This window comes from Lycorma delicatula, chromosome 4 (assembly GCF_047948215.1).
Source record: "Lycorma delicatula isolate Av1 chromosome 4, ASM4794821v1, whole genome shotgun sequence".
In the NCBI taxonomy this organism is placed as follows: Eukaryota; Metazoa; Arthropoda; class Insecta; order Hemiptera; family Fulgoridae; genus Lycorma; species Lycorma delicatula.
In genome coordinates this window covers 38,861,080-38,879,425 of record NC_134458.1, presented here as the reverse complement: position 1 = coordinate 38,879,425, position 18,346 = coordinate 38,861,080, and the positions used below count along the sequence as shown (strand labels likewise).

At 31.7% G+C, this 18,346-nt stretch overlaps 1 protein-coding gene across 1 annotated transcript in view; it reads right to left on the bottom strand.

Moving 5' to 3' along the window:
* Positions 1 to 3,313: 3,313 nt before the first annotated feature.
* Positions 3,314 to 18,346, bottom strand: part of LOC142323295 (VWFA and cache domain-containing protein 1) — a 98,532-nt gene continuing 83,499 nt past the window's right edge. The window contains exons 19-20 of the mRNA XM_075362757.1: positions 11,868 to 12,107; positions 3,314 to 3,782 (exon numbers count right to left, since the gene is read on the bottom strand). Of these exons, the coding sequence (XP_075218872.1) occupies positions 3,532 to 3,782; positions 11,868 to 12,107 (491 nt within the window). The 3' untranslated portion in view covers positions 3,314 to 3,531. The remainder of the gene's footprint in view (positions 3,783 to 11,867; positions 12,108 to 18,346) is intronic.

Sequence of the window (18,346 nt, the reverse complement as noted above, 5' to 3'; positions counted from 1 at the left end):
AAAGAACTGTATGAATACAAAGAACAAGAGCAATACATTGCCCTACATCAAAGTATTGAACAATTGGATGCTGCTTGTAGCATTTTGGGTGTATCACCTCCATTAAAATTGAAAAAATTAAGCATGGATCACAAAGGCCATCAGCATTAAAATTTAAAATAAATAAGGTATCTGAAAAATTAAAAAGAATCTTGAATTGTGTTTTGACTCAAGTTTCTGAAAATGAAAATCCAGCTCAATCTTCTTCACATGAATATGATGATCTTATTTTAAAACTAAAAGAAAATCCTAACAGAAAAGACCATCCTGTGTCAAGTATTGTACCACTTTCACTTAAGGAAAAAGACTGTTGTTTGTGTGTATGAAGATCAGTACCGGATAGAAGTGGTAGATATTAGCCTCAAAAATGACAATGTGCAGGTTCATTTTTTCCACCCAGCTGCACCATGTACATCACTTCAAAAGTTGACATCACTTGACCTAACTACAGTGACGGGTCATTCTCACACAATTTCAAGAGAATTATCAGAAGAGACATCATAGCTGTTGGTTAACCACACAAAATAATAAACTTTCATTGCTACAAAAACAGGCTATTTAATTGAAGAATAATTAAAATTTTGCTACAATTTATTTTTTCTTTGATAATGTTACAAAAATAAACCAATATAAAAATAAAAATGAATTTTTGAAAAAAGATGTAGGCTACTTATTGAAATCTCAGTTTGGAAAGTATTTTTGAATCAAAATTGTATTAGGTTACTGGTATTGGTTAAGTTATCATTAAATTACAACTTATCATTAATAATTTAAAAAAAAAAAATTTTTTAATATCGAAAACATCAACTTCAATAACATAGGGGCTAAATACTAAGTAAGTAAATATGAAACCGGAATTTGCCCATAGATGGCCGTAGCTGTCAATGTAGTTACCATCAAACCGCATCATTGTCGCCATTTTCTTTCTTTAACAGCTGACAAAGATTTCCAACTCATAACAATACAAGTTTCATACAACTGCATAGTTTTAATTAGCGTTGAACATATCAACTTTTGTACCTACAATCTACGATTTGTGGACAGCATTGATTTTCTGTTACCATTTAAAGAAAACTGCTGCAGAATCGCATTGAATGTTTATTGAAGCTTACAGTGAGCAAGCTCTTAGTAAATCACAATACTTAGAGTGGTTTAAAAAATTCAAAAATGGCGATTTTGATGTAAAAAACAAAGAATGCGCAAGACCACCGAAAAAGTTTGAAGACAGTGGATTGCCACCATTGTTGGATGAGGATGACGCTCAAACGCAACAACTCGCGGATCAATTAAATGTAACACGAGAAGCAGCTCCATACGTTTGAAAGCCATGGGAAAGATCCAGAAGATGGGAAAATGGGTTCCACATGAACTGAATAAAAGACAGCAAGAAAACCACAAAACCACTTGCAAAATACTGTTCACCAGGTACAAAAGAAAGTCACTTCTCCATCGAATTGTGAAGGTGATGAAAAGTGGATATACTTCGAGAATCCTAAGTGTAAAAGATCATGGGTAAATCCAGCTCCAGGCAAACCATTGACATCAATTTCAAGGCCAAATCGCTATGGAAGGAAGACAATGCTCTGTGTTTGGTGGGTCAGAAGGGTGTGATCTATTATGAGCTGCTAAAACCTGGTGAAACCGTTAATACTGAACACTACTGACAACTACTGATCGATTTGAATCAAGCATTGCATTAAAAATGACCAGAATATCAAAAAAGGCAACGCAAAGTGATGTTGCTTCATGATAATGCACCATCACACACAGCAAAACTGGTCAAGGAAACGACTGAGGCATTCAGTTGGGAAATACTTTCACATGCGGCTTACTCACCAAACTTGGCTCTGGCCGACTACTATTTCTTTGCATCAATGGAACACGCATTTGCTGAGCAGCACTTCACTTCTTATGAAAATGTACAAAACTGACTTTATTTAAATGGTTTGCTTCAAAAGAGCAACATTTTTTTGGCATGACATTCATAAATTGTCAGAGAGATAGGAAAAATGTATAGCTAGCAATGGACAATATTTCGAATAAAATATTTTTTATAATTTTCATACAATAAATATATATTTTCTATACAAAAATTCTGCTTTCATATTTACACACCTGGTACAAAAATTTAAAGTGCAAAGAAGACAAGAAACCCCCTTGGAACACTTATTTAGCGAGTCAAAATGGTATTACTTTTTAACAGGTTTTTCATGATTTTTGAGATATTTATAAGTTTTTTATTAGTAAAATTCACAAGAAACTTTTTTGTTTGCCATAAACATCAACAAACACACTGCAAGTTGTGCAAATTAGGATTTTTATCAATAACCCCATCAGAGTTATTTGAAGCAAAAATTTGAATTTAAAAAAAAAAATTTTTTTCCAAAATTCATAAACATTTAGGGGCAAGTATATCACCATTAATATTATTTATGGTAAAACTAATAACATATAACTACATACAAAAAAATAATTCAATCTGTGTATGCCAAAAGAAGGTATTCAGTATGCTGTTTGGAAAATAGCATTGGTTATTCAACCAAGAGACAATAAACATGTACAATAAAGCAAGATCTGAATGCCCAGTTGTAATCACTAAAGAACTGAAAACTGCTGTCCATGTACATGTTCAATAGAATAGGAGATTCATAATTGATGAACTTCATATGGCTGCAAAATCTTAAAAGAATTTACAGAATGATTGGCATGGCCTGCTGTCTTAAGGTGATGTGTCTACTCCTTGATAACGAGCACTTCATACTACCCTAAACACAGCAGAACAGATGCAAAAGTCTTGGTGGGAAGTATTGAATCATCATTTATTCAGACTGGATCCAGTAACCTCTGTCTTTTACCTTTTCCTAAAGTTAAGAGAATTTTTGGACAGAAAACACATACAGATCGATTACAATATCCAATTAACTGTCAATGAGTGGTTCAAGGAACAGATGGCAGAATTCTTCAAACAGGAGATTGTCAAAATAATTCCAAATCTCAAAAATATTTGAATGTGAATGGGTCTTACAGAGAAAGACAGATTAAAACATACTTTCATTGTAAAAGCAAGGATTCTGAATTACAATAAACTGTAATCAGTTCATGATAAAATGATCCTTACGTACTGAAAATGATGCTGTATTCTATTACAATAACTTATTTCAATCGGTCACTCTGGCAAATAAAAATATAAAACTTAAAATGAAGCATTATGCAAAATAGTATTTAAAAAACAATCAATATTTTTTTTAAATAAATTTGACTTGGCATCCTCACGGCTTCTAAGAAGATACTTAAAACAATTAATATTAATTTTTTTTGCATTAAATAATAATAAAAAAACCATTAATACTGCATCTATGTCCTTTATCTTTTACTTACTTTTAAAATAAAATTGTTCTTCTTGTAAACACTCATTACATTAACAAATAACGAAATGAAAAATTTTCATTGATTACATAACAAATAACACAATGAAGAATTTACATAAAACAGTTATGTATCCATAACCATATGTACAGTGACTGGGGCCAATATGTGATGTGATAGAAGAGTTTGTTGAACAGGTACAGGTGGCTCCACTTCCAAGTGATCTGTATCCTCATGAGGTGTCATCGTTGAATAACCATGATCACTGTCACCAGTCGCAGGACGACAGTAACCAGTATTCATCAAGTATGGAGAAACAGGAGTTAGTAATGCAACACTTACTTCCTGAGCGCTCTGCAGTAGTCCATTGTGAGGTTCTATAAAAGACAAATAATATATACAACATTGAAAAAACCAGATACACAAATATTCAAAATAATTACTACCTTCTGAAATTCATAGGTATTTTGGGCTTGAAATGTGATTTATAACCCAGACCACAGAGCATACAATTTTCAGATTGGAGTATAAAATACAGCAGACTCCCACAACAACAACCGGATGGGGTCCAGAAAACCTGTCATAAATCAAATATTCACCTAACTCTATGTAACAGTCATAATAAAATTATACAACTTAAAATTATAGAAGTCTTTTAACCTTTTCCCATCACAATGTTCCGCGCTTCTTAGCGCTCCGCAAAAATAGTTGGTATCTGATTGCCTCTCTTCATAGTCTTATGCTACCCTCTTGTGAAAAAATTTTCAAAAAATTACAGTATATTAACGAGATTTAACAGATTCTGACAAAAAAAAAAACCTTACGATTGGATATTTTTTATGCCTGTAACAACAAAAAAATTGAAACCGTACAAAAATTACGATAATTTAATTGCAGAATTTTTTTTGCGCATTTCTACCGCGTTTTTTATTAGCGAAATTTTTTTTTTTTTGATTTGTGTTTATGAAACATAGTTTGCTGATTAAAAAAAAAATACTTTCAAGCAAATCGGTTGAAAGTTGGGCAAAATATGATGAAAAACCCGTGTCATAAATTACAGATTAATTAGCATATCAGTTTCGAGAAATTTTTATAGTTATTTATTTTTTCTTAGCGTTACATATAATGTAAAATTTATTTTAAAAATTATAAGACTTCCTTAGAGCATTTATTACGTAAAAAAAACTTTTTTTACAACAGAGTATTGCTGTTACACGCCACGGGGGGGGGGGGGGGCAATAGAGTTCATGAAACGCATAATAATTACCCCAGTAATTACAAGCTATTCGGTACAAACAACAGTTATTTTTTATGTTACTATGTATATAAAATCGTAATATATATTATATATATATAATATATAAAATAAGAAATTACGAGCGCGCACTAGTTTTTACACCAACATATAAATCGCAATATGGGAGATTCCCCAAAAAAACAAAAGAATGAAATAGATGAAAAATAATAAATAACCTAAACAAATAAAATGAAGTAATAAATTTATAAATAAAAAGCTCTTACCCCTAGTTGGTGATATTTTGGCGTGTGTGATACACGAGAAAGCATCCATCTAAACAGAGTGGTACCTCACAAGCCACACACCTCCAGACTGATCTTACGCGAATGCCGTTTGCCGAGCACACAACGCATTGTCTAAAACTGTTTGTTCCCTCACGTTTAGGAAAATGTCTTGCTTCACAACTTTCAAGACGTAAAAATTCACGATTTCTTACATAAGATCCTCGTGCAGAAAATCTCGTAGGAGATGATGAAACAAGCCCTTTCAAAACCTCATTTCGAAACCATCAGAAGGATTGGTTCTTCTCCATCTTATTGCCGTATTATTTATTATTTATTGTAAGCCGTATAAGCATTGACAAGAAGCATATCAAAAATGTGGAAAAAGAGCATGTCAAAAATGTGGAAAAAAAGTTTTTTCGTCCATTTTGTCATGCGCCTATGTAAGTAATAGCTTGAAGACAGAAGATAAGATTGATCAACAGCCCCCATATAATTATTGTAATCTACAATCATTACAGGTCTCACGACATTTTCTGTACCGTGAATTGTTACACTGTATTTACCCTCTTCAGCAGGCCCATGAATAGAAGACAGAAGTGTTACCATTCGCTTGTCATTGAATAGAATACAAGATATTCCATCCAGTGTCGTACGACAGGCTAACCGGTGTCTGGTCAAACCTAATTGTTTACGTCTGTTTCGTGTGAATTCAGCTGGCATTCCAGCACGATTGGATCGAGCTGTTCCACAAGCTAGAATTCCCACATCTTTCAGTCGTCGATATAATTGCAGGGATGAAAAAAAATTTTCCATATACAAATGATATCCACAATTTTCATAACCTGCAATTAGATCGATAACTGTACGTTCAGTAATTTTTTCGTTTACATTTTGTTCCTCTCGTTGTCTCCCGAGATATACATTCATATCGAATGTGTACCCAGAATTATCGAAAAGTCTGTAAACCTTTATCCCAAAGCGCTTTCGTTTACTAGGTATATACTGCCGAAACAAGACTCTACCCTTGTAGGCGCATAAAACCTCATCAACTACAATTTGTTGTCGTGGATTACAGAGTTCACGAGATTTCTGACGAGCAATTTAAAATATTTCGCGTACTCTCCAGAGACGGTCATAGTTACCAGTTTGCATTTCTGATTCTATCGGTGGATCCTGGTTAGTGAAGTGTAAATACTTCAAAATATGAAGAAAGACAGTTCTCGGTAATGTATTCCCAAACCAAGCGAAATGGGAAACCTCGTCAGTCGACCAGTATTCTTGTAAAGTGTGTCTTACAGTATGACCCATTTCCAGGATGATTGCAAAGAAACGTTTCATCTGGGCAAGACTAACGTCACCTTGAATTCTGTCCTTAGGTAATGGCCTATCAGGTCTACGGCTTTGAAAATACAAATTAGTTTGTGATGTTACTTTTTCAAGGATAGCCCCAAAAAACAACATAGATACGGCAAACGGCGTCTGCCCATGAATACGGGGATCAGGAATATATTCAGGCACATTGTGTAAATTCCTACGACGCTTCTTAGGCCGACCTCTCTTATGAGGAGCGGATTTAGCCAAAAGGTCGGGATTCTTTACAAATGCACCTGGTTCCGGAGCCGTAAAAGGCAAACTGTTTAGTGTGTCATATTTACACCTATCAGTACAAACTAACCAGGGATTTCCAAGAACCGGCAGACGACCTTCCAACTCGTAACCTTCGTCATCTGTAACTGTTTCGTCATTTTGGGCCCGGTCAGTTGGATTTTCTTGTAACTCCGCCGTGTCAAGTTCCTCATCTTGGAGAGGAAATTCAACAGCTGGTTGCATTTCAACATCCAACTGCACTGGAGAACGATAATGGATTTCATGAAATATATTACCGTTTCCTTCAGCATGTGGATGTAGAACTGAACCGGCTACATTTATTTTCTGTTCCGTGTCAGTATCACTAATCGAATGACCTGGATCATCATCGTCGCTACTAAAATTCAGGAGATGCGGTTCCGAAAAATCGTTACTCCTAATTTCAGTATTTTTGATGTCATCCAAGCCCTCAAGGTCGTCACTGTCATTTTCGTCATAATCTGAAAGTTCTTCGTCAAGAGCAAACCTAATCTGTTCGTCATTCATTGTCTCGATAAAAAAAAAATTACGGCAAATAAAAAAAAAATCACAAATTTAAAAAAAAACGCCCAATATGTGAAAAAAATCGCACTGAATAAAAAAAAACCGATGTAATTTTGAAAAAATAATGAAATAATATATTACCAACGGAACGCCGGTTTGCGATAGTAAGTTACTTACTGCAGTTCACTCGTACTCACTCACACAATAAAGTAACATATGTTAGTATAAAGAAAGAGATTCAGTAAAAACTACGTTTTATAAAAATCCCCTCCACTTAAAAGGCTATTCGGATTGACAAAAAACTATTTTTACTGTATACTGTTATTCATTACGAATCGGTATGTGTTTCATTGATGCCGATATCTTTTGTCTAGTAACAACAAATCTGGCAGATATTTTTCCTGACCAGGTTTTCTGATGACTTGCCACTTGTGACTACCAAGTCAGAACAAGTGGTAATGGACACCGGAAATGAGGTGATAAATATTACTGTCTTGTGTGCCTGCAGAATATAGGGCTTTAGCTTTCACCACAGAAGACCCAAATGGGCGCAGCCTCAATTAGGTGTACGCTAACCCTGATTTCGTTTAGGGTCAGTACCATAGTAGTCCACCCTACCCCTATAGTGAAATACCTTGGGGTGTGAATATGTAAGAATGCCATATTCCAAAGACACGTAGAAGTGTCGTTCAAAGCCAGGAAAACAGCTGCTGACATCAAGTCAGATAATGACCAGTATTAGGGGATCCTCACACATCACAGCAGAGTTTCTTGTCCCAGGTGGTGCTCTTCAAAATTTTATACAGAGCACCAGTCTGATCTATCACGTTGGAGAGGGAGAGAGCCCATGCAATTCTTAGCCAGATGCCCAGGGCTGTCTACCTTCGGGTATGCAGCAGGTACAGGACCATCTCAGGTAATGCCGCTGGTATTAGACTTTCACCTCTGGATCTCCTTATTTAGAAGAGGGAGGAAATGTACAGGAAAGTGGGTAAGGCGGATGCATAGGCATCATTTTTCTGCAGTGGTAGGAGAGATGGAATCAATTGATGAAAGGTAGATGGACCTACAGACTGGTGCCATAGGCTTTCAGAGATGGCTGTACTGAAACATCAGGAACTGGAGTATGAGTTGACCCAGCTCTTTATTGGTCTTATGAGTGTTTTAAGACATAACTATGAGCACAGATGCCGAGACCCTCTGCAGAATGTGATTATTACAGGAAGAAGGATACTGCAGGAATCACTGTGTTCATGTTTGATCACAGTTCCTGCAGCATTGGAAAGTATGAAAGAAAGAATTTGGTGTGCTTACCCCAGAGAACATCATTTGGATTATGCTGCAGACTGAATGTTCGTAGCACATAGTATACATGATTTTGGTTAAAATCTATCAAACAAAGTTGGCAGAAGAAATCCAGGGGTGAATAATTCCCTCTGAATCTCCTTGGTCTCGGCTGCAGGTCAAGGTTAAAAGATTTTTTTAAAAAAAGGCTGCAGGACCAAGATGGGTTCAAGGCATGGGCCCAGCAATTGGAATGTCGTTGGAGACAGACAAACAGGGTGCTGTGATAATACTGTTGTTAGGTGGGCATGGTATCCCATGTTGTAGGAGTTCTAGTGGGTAGGCCTGCAAGGGAGAGTTCCACTACTAAGGGGCTTAAGACCAAATGTAAAAGGTTTCTCCTCCTCCAACAAAAAAAGTAAACTACAGATCTGCTATGAGGCAAATCTTGTTTCACCCACACCTAAGGAGGTGGAAGAGGTAAAAACCATTAAAATACAGCCTTCAACAATTAATTAATTCTAAAGACCCAACATAAAAATTTCTCCCTCTTTTCAGACAGACAAATCCCTGAAATTTGGCACAGCTATTGTCAAAGGGGTATTTAGGAAGATTAAGAAAAATGTTAATTTAACCGAAATGCTGGACTCTTGGAACCTAACACTCTAATCTTAGGATATAAATAATCGCTGCACAAGAATTTCTTCCACTCACTACAAAGAGGAAAAGGGGTACAAATAATCTATATATTTAAACTGTAAAGGGATCACTCATCACTAATCTTCTTTGTTTCCTCAACAGAAACATAGTTGAGATTTGGTGTGTTATTCTGAAAGGATCCTAAGAAACAGCAAGCAACAGTTACTTACTTACCTACTTTGTGTGTAAGAAAGTGGAAAAGTAGAGGATAGTAATCAAAGTGAATCAGGTGTCTGAATGAGATCCTGCACACAATTTGAAAAAATAAAAAAAGGATAAGCATGGATTTCCTTACTTCATTAATATTTTTAACTTGTTGAACAGAAAATAAAATTACAGCACAGATGCTAACTTAACTACAAAATAACACAAAAACGTATTATGGGATTTCCTAAGGATGCAAAGGTTTTCAAAATGTAATATTCTTAATAGCCACAGAGGTACACCTTCACAATTGTTGCACAACTGAATACAATTGTTGAACAGATGGGAGTCATATAGATTCTATGATTTTCAAAGTCATAGGGAGTGACAAACACCAGTCAGAAACTGTGTAAAATAAGTCTCTATGACTTCAATAAAAGAACATACAACCAAAATAAGTCCTTATTTTTAAATAAGGTAAATCAATTTGTTTACAAATAACTGTTATATCAATAATACAAAAGATGTTAAATTTAAAATGCAATCAATTAAGAAATCAGTTTACTGATTATTTACTATTTTTTCTAAACAGTTTCAACAAGCAAAGTGGTGTAGACAGGCTCATTGTTCCAAACTGCAATGTTATTTTTTACAAGATTCCTAGCAGGACTTAAAACAATAAAAAGCATGTAAATGTTATAAAACTGACTTGCAACCCACATAATTAAACTCAGATTTCATGGGTTTTACTGACAATAATTTAATGTAATCAGAAAACAACACCTTAGAATCTAAAAAAACACTTAATTCAAAAAAAGAAACATTAATTTTCCAAGAAAACGCTGCATACTTTGTCATTTGGAAGTTAGTGGCATGCAATTACAATGAATGAAAGTGTATTCAATACCTTAAATATTTTATTAGAAGATTAAATGATCAGAAGATTCTTTAATTTGGCAATAGATGTTGATATTATTGACATAGATCTGCAAGGAACAATCAGTACTACTTATTTTATGTTATCTATAAAGATGATAAAAGTAAAGGTCCTTGATATGAGCCAAGCAGTAATCCAGATCTAATAGATACATATATGACATACATCCTCCAAACAGAACAGTAAATCTATCCCTTAAAGAGGTGAGCCAGTCATTAAAGGAGTGGCTAAAGCTAAATACTTTTCCTTTTTTTTAAGTAGGTGGTGAGCCATCTTATCAAAAGCTTTAACTTCAGCAAAATTGAAATGTATTGTGTCCATTGGACATCATACATTCAAATAGTGGGACTCCGTTTTCCAAGAAATAAGTCAGATTGGTTGATGTTGAACGTCTTCCGTGAAGCAATGCTGAAAAAGTGAGATACCCAAATGAATATTACCCTAAGTACGATAATATACTACCCATTTTTCAAATACCTTGAACAAGATTCAAAGGAGGTAAATTGAACAGAATGATTTAGAAGAGGGTGCCAAGCAATATTAATAACCATTGAATTTGAAAATAATAAAAATATTAATCCAAAAATGAAAAACTGCTGTAAGACATAAAAAAAATTAATAGTAATAAAAATGTTCAGTAATATGAAAACCAAATACAATTAAATATAGTTGACTAATGATATCTAACTTATACTGACAGCACACACTTTTCTATGTGGTATAAATAACAAATACGTATGAACAATACACCCACAAAATAAGTAAACTAACTGTTGTGTACCTTAAGTGATCTAAAAGAACTGAAAATTGATATAGTTCTGACAATATTTTAATTCTCCTTTCTCAGTCTATTACTTTCCAAAATGATTGTTTTCTTTCTTGAGATGTTTCAAAAAGAATTCAACCACAATAAAGTAAAAGAAATTTAAAATTATATAAATTGTTGGAAAAGGCTCATAAACCATTTTCAAAAAATATTTCAAATCTAAAACTAGATGGTGACTTCAATTGTCAAATATCTATCAGTTGATACTGAAGAATTAGAGTATAAAAATAATTTATAGTGAATGAATAATAATTAAAAAAAATTGCCAATCTCCAGCAAAGTGGTAGCATCTCAGTCTTTCATTCGGAAGTACCAGGTAATCAAATCCTTGTCTGGCATGGCATTCATATGCTATAAATGTCCATTCTTAAAACGCAAAATTCACCAAAGCAGCTGATGCTCATCATCTCAAAAATTCTTTTATAATAACAAATTTAAGAATAAATAAAAACAAATATTTCTTCATTTTAAATGTGCAAGTAATAGCTACCAGAAGAAAAAGGTTTATTAAAAATCTTTAAGTGAGAATAGATTTTGTAACTAATTGAATATTTGAAAAATGTTATCTTTGATGTATGAAACTGTAACAATTTTGTAGTATTCATATCTTAAATATAACATTACACGATAATGCAACAATACATGGTAACACTTAATGTCTTACATGTTTTATATTGGCCTGACAAAAAATGTTGGAAAAATCAGAAAATTTTTAGTTATAGATACTACACAGACTAATATATTTACTACTTCCACACTACTGTTCCCTGATTCCCATACAGTAACACCATTTACTAACTACCATTTTCAATTAGATTTCACTTTAGCCAACTTTTTTCAATGTTGTCACCATTGTGGCCTAAAACACAGAAAATTAAAGAAGTTAAAATCGATTTTAATGACTATATTATTTGATTTTACCTGTCGGCGGCTCTTCAATAATTCTATTGTTATTATTCTTTTCTAAGGCAAACAGGCTGACAGGTCGTGTACAGTTATGATCATGACGAGATAACTGAGACATCTGGCTTCGTTTATGATAACAATAACACATTAGTAAAAGAGCAAATAATAAAGCTATAACTGCCCCACCCATAGGTATAGCACCGGTCGATGATGATTTACTATGTAATCCTGAGCCATCCTTCATTGATGAACCGTCTAAAACATAAAAAAAATAAAATAAATCAAATAGTAACAAAAGAAATACCACGTCTAGAATGGTAAGTACAACTTTCTTAGCCCACTATTCTTAACTCTTTTCACTTATTCAATAATTTTCTAATGGGCAAACAGCCATTATAATATCAACACTATCATTACTTCCCCAGCTATAGTGATAAATACTGGTATGACTATAATGGGAAAGTATATAGATTGGTAAAAAGAAACTTCTTTATTTTCAGTTTTGTGCCTTAAGGAGACATACAAAATAAAACTTTTTTTAACAAAGAAAATACAGATTTAAATAAATTGTAAATCTATAAAAAAAAATGTTATTCCAATGTATCAAGTCCAAAAATCTATTTTAGTCGGAAGTTAAAGCATATGTATGTTGGCCTATATTTGGTTTTATAACTCTGGACCCCAATGACTGATTTTCTTCAAACTTGGTATACAGATACTACTTTTGGGAAGGAAAGAATATATTAAATTTCTGCAAAGATTGAAAAGGCGGATGGGGGTGTTTTGGCTGAAATAAAAAAATTAAATCTTTACTGGGGATTTTCAGCAAAAACCTTTTCTTTCAAAAGTTGAATTTTTTTTATAAGACTGCAAATTGCCAAAAGGTTTTATTTAATATTCACCCCCTCCCAAAAAATGATTTTATATATATATATATATATATTTTTTTTAAGCTATATCTTACATCAGAAAAAGAGTTAATGGGAGTTTTTTTCATTTGCATTTTGTAATTAGGCCTTCAACAGACTACAAAAATCTTTTTCCCACTCCAGTGGTCTGTGATAACAAAAAACATTTTTTGAATTTTTAAAAAAATTATTTTAAATGTAAATCCATCTCGCAAGTTAGCCATTGCATTTAAAATGTAAAAATCTTGATTTTTTGACAGCCTTTAGAATTTCTTGAAAAAAAAAATTAGCCAAAAATTTTCACTACCTTCCTAAAATATTACAACTTTGTTTATTTAGAATTATTGTTGTATTTTTGGATTTTTTAAACAATTTTACAAAGTTATTTTTTTAAATTTATTATCACTACATAGGAATTATTATTTTTTTAATTAATTTTACCCAAATGCGCTTCCCCTTGAGTAAGGGAGCCCCAAAATGAAAAAATTTATTTTTCTCGCAATTTCAAATTTTTAATGTTCAAAACATATTTTATTAACAATAAAGCCTAAAATAAACGTAATCACTGATGGCGAAGCTCCCAAATTTTAAAAATAGGTTTTGACCTAAACTTATTCATATAGACCAAAGCAAACAAAGAAAACATGTTTACTTTTTGGTCATTAGTAGTGTGTAGATGTGTAAATTTAAAAAACTTGATCAATCTAAGTACAGAACAATAAATAAAGTAGGATGACACTTACCTTATTTTACCATATATACAAAAGCTTTTCACAAATTTCTCGAATCCTCAGTTGTAATCCATTTTTTTAAACCGTTCACGTCAAATATTATCAAGAATAATATTTTTTTTTTATAAATACAATAAGAAAATTTTTTTAATTTTTTAAAAATATAAATTATAAAAATCAATAACTTGAAGTTAAAAATTTTAATTAAAATTAAATATATTTTAACATTTAAAATCAAAAATTACATATATAGATAGATATATGGCATAATTGATAAAAATATTAAAATTAAAAATTAATTAAATAATAAATAAATAGGTGAAAATAGAATAAATATAAGTGTTGTCTGGCTAGCCAATGTTACATTACTGTACAGATTTGAAACAGATTGAATTATACATTAACAATGTCTGAAAAAAGCTGCGATCTACTGCAGCTTTTGTAATCGTATCATCCTCATACTCTGTTTGTAGGTTGATCAAATTAAATCTATCTAAAATATTTAAACCGTTATTATTTGCATTCATATTATATATTTTGATTTCTAATATTTCCAAATTTGTTTGAATATCAGATATTGAATGTTTATTATTAATAAGTTGGTCAAAAACAATAGAGAAACCCAGTTTTCCATTTTTATAATATCTAAAATCTTCAGAAAATCTAGTTTTGAAAGATCTAGTATTGTTTCCTATATAAATATGGTCACAGTCATTACATTTTATTTTATAAATTCCACCCAAACTGAATCAATATGACAAATGACAATATTTTATACCTATAATTTAGTTACTTCATTGTTTATTTTGTAATTTATAAAGACATCTATTTCTGGTCTCTTAATTCTTGCTGGAATAGAAAGGAAGCTTTCAAAACCTACACTCAAGCAATATAGTATTCCTCGAGTGCTCTCAAGGAATACAAAAAAAATTACTAATATTAACAGTAACACTAATATTACAATTATACTTTTTGAATATTTTTTTAATGCAAACTGGATGAAGTGGAATTATTCATGCAGTGTAACAAATAAGAAATCAAACAGATTAAGATAGTACCTTTAATAGAAGTAATTCAATATTAGAAATCCTTAGTCGAAATGCTTTCATTTTCAAGTATTTCCTACAGCAGGGTAATTAACTAGTATAATGAAATGACTAATAATTAAAATAATTTATAAAAAGGTCAAAAACTATAAAATCAATAGACATAAAACCATTAGTTTTTTGTTACCATTTTTTTTACAAAGGATTATGCTCAACAAATCACTAAGTCATTAAGTTCATATAAAATATCCTAGTGAATGAAAAACATAGATTCAGGAAAGGAAAATCTACTAATACAGCATCAGTCTCTTTAGTAATAAATACAAATGCTTTAGACAAGGAAGGAAGTAAGGGAGACAAGTAACTTATAAGTCAAAGAATTGAGGTTCCAGCTATAGGAATTAAAGGTAAATAAAGACAGAAGTTTCAGTTTTCAAGATCAGGTATCCCAAACAATTCAATCTCTTCCTTATACACCATTACTGGGAAGTTGTTTAATCCATATACTGTTAAATATATTGATTTATTAATCAAATTTCATTCACTATCGACAAACCTTCAGATGCAGAACTCTCAGCCTGTGTGTACACCAGAAGCAATGATGTGATTTTAAATAAAAAGAAAATAAGCTTTACCAAATTTAAAAAAATCTTTAAAAAAAAAGAAAATAGATATAATACACACATAAACAATAGCGCACTATATAAGAATGTTAGTTATAAATTTCTACAGTTCACTATAGACAAGATTAATAATGGAATAGATAAGTCAATAAATTATATGATAAAGTTGCATTTGATGTTTCACTAATACATAGTACGTATAAGAATTATACCATAAGTCTTAAGAAAGTGTTTACGAAAAATAGATTGAATTATAGATATAAAATAAATTTAGGTCCAGCAGATGAGGTGACCTCATTTTGTAGCACATTAAGATACAGAAATTGTTTAATGAGGTACTTCACTAGGTTCTAATTTATCTATTTTTCATTTTTTTTACTTAATAAGAAAAATGATAGCAGATGTATGCTAATAATAAACAAGAATCATGCAATCACATGACTGCAACACTAGGTTTGGTAATACAGTGTGTATATAAAGATAAACTCTAGAATATATAAATTTATAAACATTTAAAAAGATTTTAAAAATTCATGATAACATAAAGATTATGGTTAATATACTCATCAAATATAGAACTGAATGTTATTTAACAAAAAAAAATTGTAAAAATGAAGATTAATTTTTAAATGAGCACTTTAAAAATTTCTGTTGATAATGGATTCTACTCATCCAACTGTTACATATCAACTACGGGTTAAATTAACCCACCGGGTTGGTCTAGTGGTAACAAGTCTTCCCAAATCAGCTGATTTGGAATTCGAGAGTTCCAGCATTCCACTCCTAGTAAAGTTAGTTATTTTTACACGGATTTGAATACTAGATCGTGGATACCGGTGTTCTTTGGTGGTTGGGTTTCAATTAACCACACATCTCAGGAATGGTCAAAGTGAGACTTTACAAGACTACAATTATTTACACTCATACATATCATCCTCATTCATCCTCTGAAGTATTATCTGAAAGGTAATTACCGGAGGCTAAACAGGAAAAAGAAAGAAAGAGGATTAAATTATAATAAAAAGAGGGAATTTTGTACACTCTAAATAAAACTACAAAAATGTTAACAATGATGTTTGCACAAACAACTTTTCTGTAAATATCTGACAACTTATATCACTTACATAAAATGCAAACTTAGCTTGGAACCGATTCTACATGTTTCTTTTGGAATCAATATTTTTATCACTTCTATACAAGGTAAACATTTACTTTCATTGTACTGTATTTTAATTACTATTTCTGTTTTTAAGAATGCATATTATTACTTCTTATAATTCAATGATATACAAAATTCTAAAATTGCGAGTTTATACATTTTTCAATGAAATGTTAAGTTGATCGGTTAAGTTATTGTTGGTTGAGCGGTATGATATTCCAGTAGTCTTTGAATATCTTGTCCAGCTTTGCTGAATTGAGGTCCTTAAGCAGTTGCAATGCTTGTTTGTGTCCTCGACAATAGAATAGCAACCGGAAGGCAAGACTGTGTCAACCTTCTGCACAGACTATTCACCACCCCAAACAATATGGAGCAGCAATAAATAAGAAATTACATTCAAGTATTAATATCCATTTACAAATGATAAAACAATAAAGATGCAGTACGATCTTTATTTTTATAAACATTTTGAATTAAATTTTCATTGTTCATAAAATGTTGACTACATAACAAAAAAAGCATGTAGCAGTTATTCTTTATTTATCTACTGCAACAAATTGCATTAATTTATACTAGCTGTTAATGATTAAATAGTAAGAAAGAATGAGAATAAGTTTACACAGGGTAAACCTTTGTGTCAATTCCAAATACTGGATATAACTAACAATTTCCAACCTATGAGTATACAATATCAGGGATCGGTCAGGGAACAAACAACTTCACATATGCTTTTTTATTATTTCTGGAAGAAGGAAGTGTTTTGAATGATAATCAAATAATGAAATGCAATAAAAAAGCAAAGAACATTAAATATTATAAATTTTCTCATTAATAAACTTTCCTCAATTTTCCTCTTAATAACCTACTGCACTTTTAGGATATCACCTGTATTCAGAGAGACCTTAGGCAACAATTTTTAAGAGAGATCACAGAAGGGCGTGAAGTAGACTTAGCTACAGACGACATAGAAAATTGTAATGATATTCTAGGTTCTACCTTTTTTATGAATCAAGAATAATTTCTGAAAATATTTTTAGTTCTATCATTGCCATCTACAATATGGATATAAAATGAAAAATTAAACAAAATAATGACATTAGTTTTCACAGGCTAGAGAAGCATCAAGCTTATCAAAGAGATTTTATAAATTCGGCCAAAATATTATTAGGTAATACAAGTTAGGAAGACGGAGATAAAAAGAATATAGTAAATATTACATGCAATTAGGAATTTAATTGTTTACTTAAAATACAAAGAAAATTTTCTTCAGAATTAAAACTATATGACAAAATGTGAATAAATAATCCAAGATTAAATTTTCCTCCGACCATGTTCCTGGCTCATTCAATTTCATCAGTATATGGTGGAGGTTTGCACATTTCTATGATGTGCAATGTTATTGGGTGATTTACACACCAATGGTTAACCAGTATTGTATGCTTCCTAAAGAAAAGAGAACTGGCCAGCTAGTCATAACTCTTGGCCTAGTAAACCTCTCTAAATTTACCTAAGCTACAATAACACCTGGTAGAATATATAATAATAATGAAACCTGCTTTTGACAAAATGTTCACACTCTTGTATACTACTGTACTACCACACATATACAAATTCATTCTCAATAATTGAATTATAATATATTATTAATTAAGATCAATTATCCAAATTCAGTGTTTATAAAATCATATACAGAGTAGAAAATAATATTAGATTACTTACTACTTTCTAGTATTATTTCATCTGACCACAGTTTACCTCAATTTTACAGAAAAAAATTATCTTTTTATTAATCCATAAAAGTGAGGGTATACTACAGAATAAGTTTTCAGTCTAGTTACTCCAATTAAACTTTTAGCCATTAAAATCAAGAAGCAATAGAAATCTCATGATTGTTTAATGAAAATGTTTTTTTCTGAATCTATATATATTACAAACCACAGAATCTATTAAGATCACAAAACAGTCATAATGGTCAAAGCACAAGGCCAGATTACAAGGTCAGCCAATTTAACCTACAGACAGTAGGT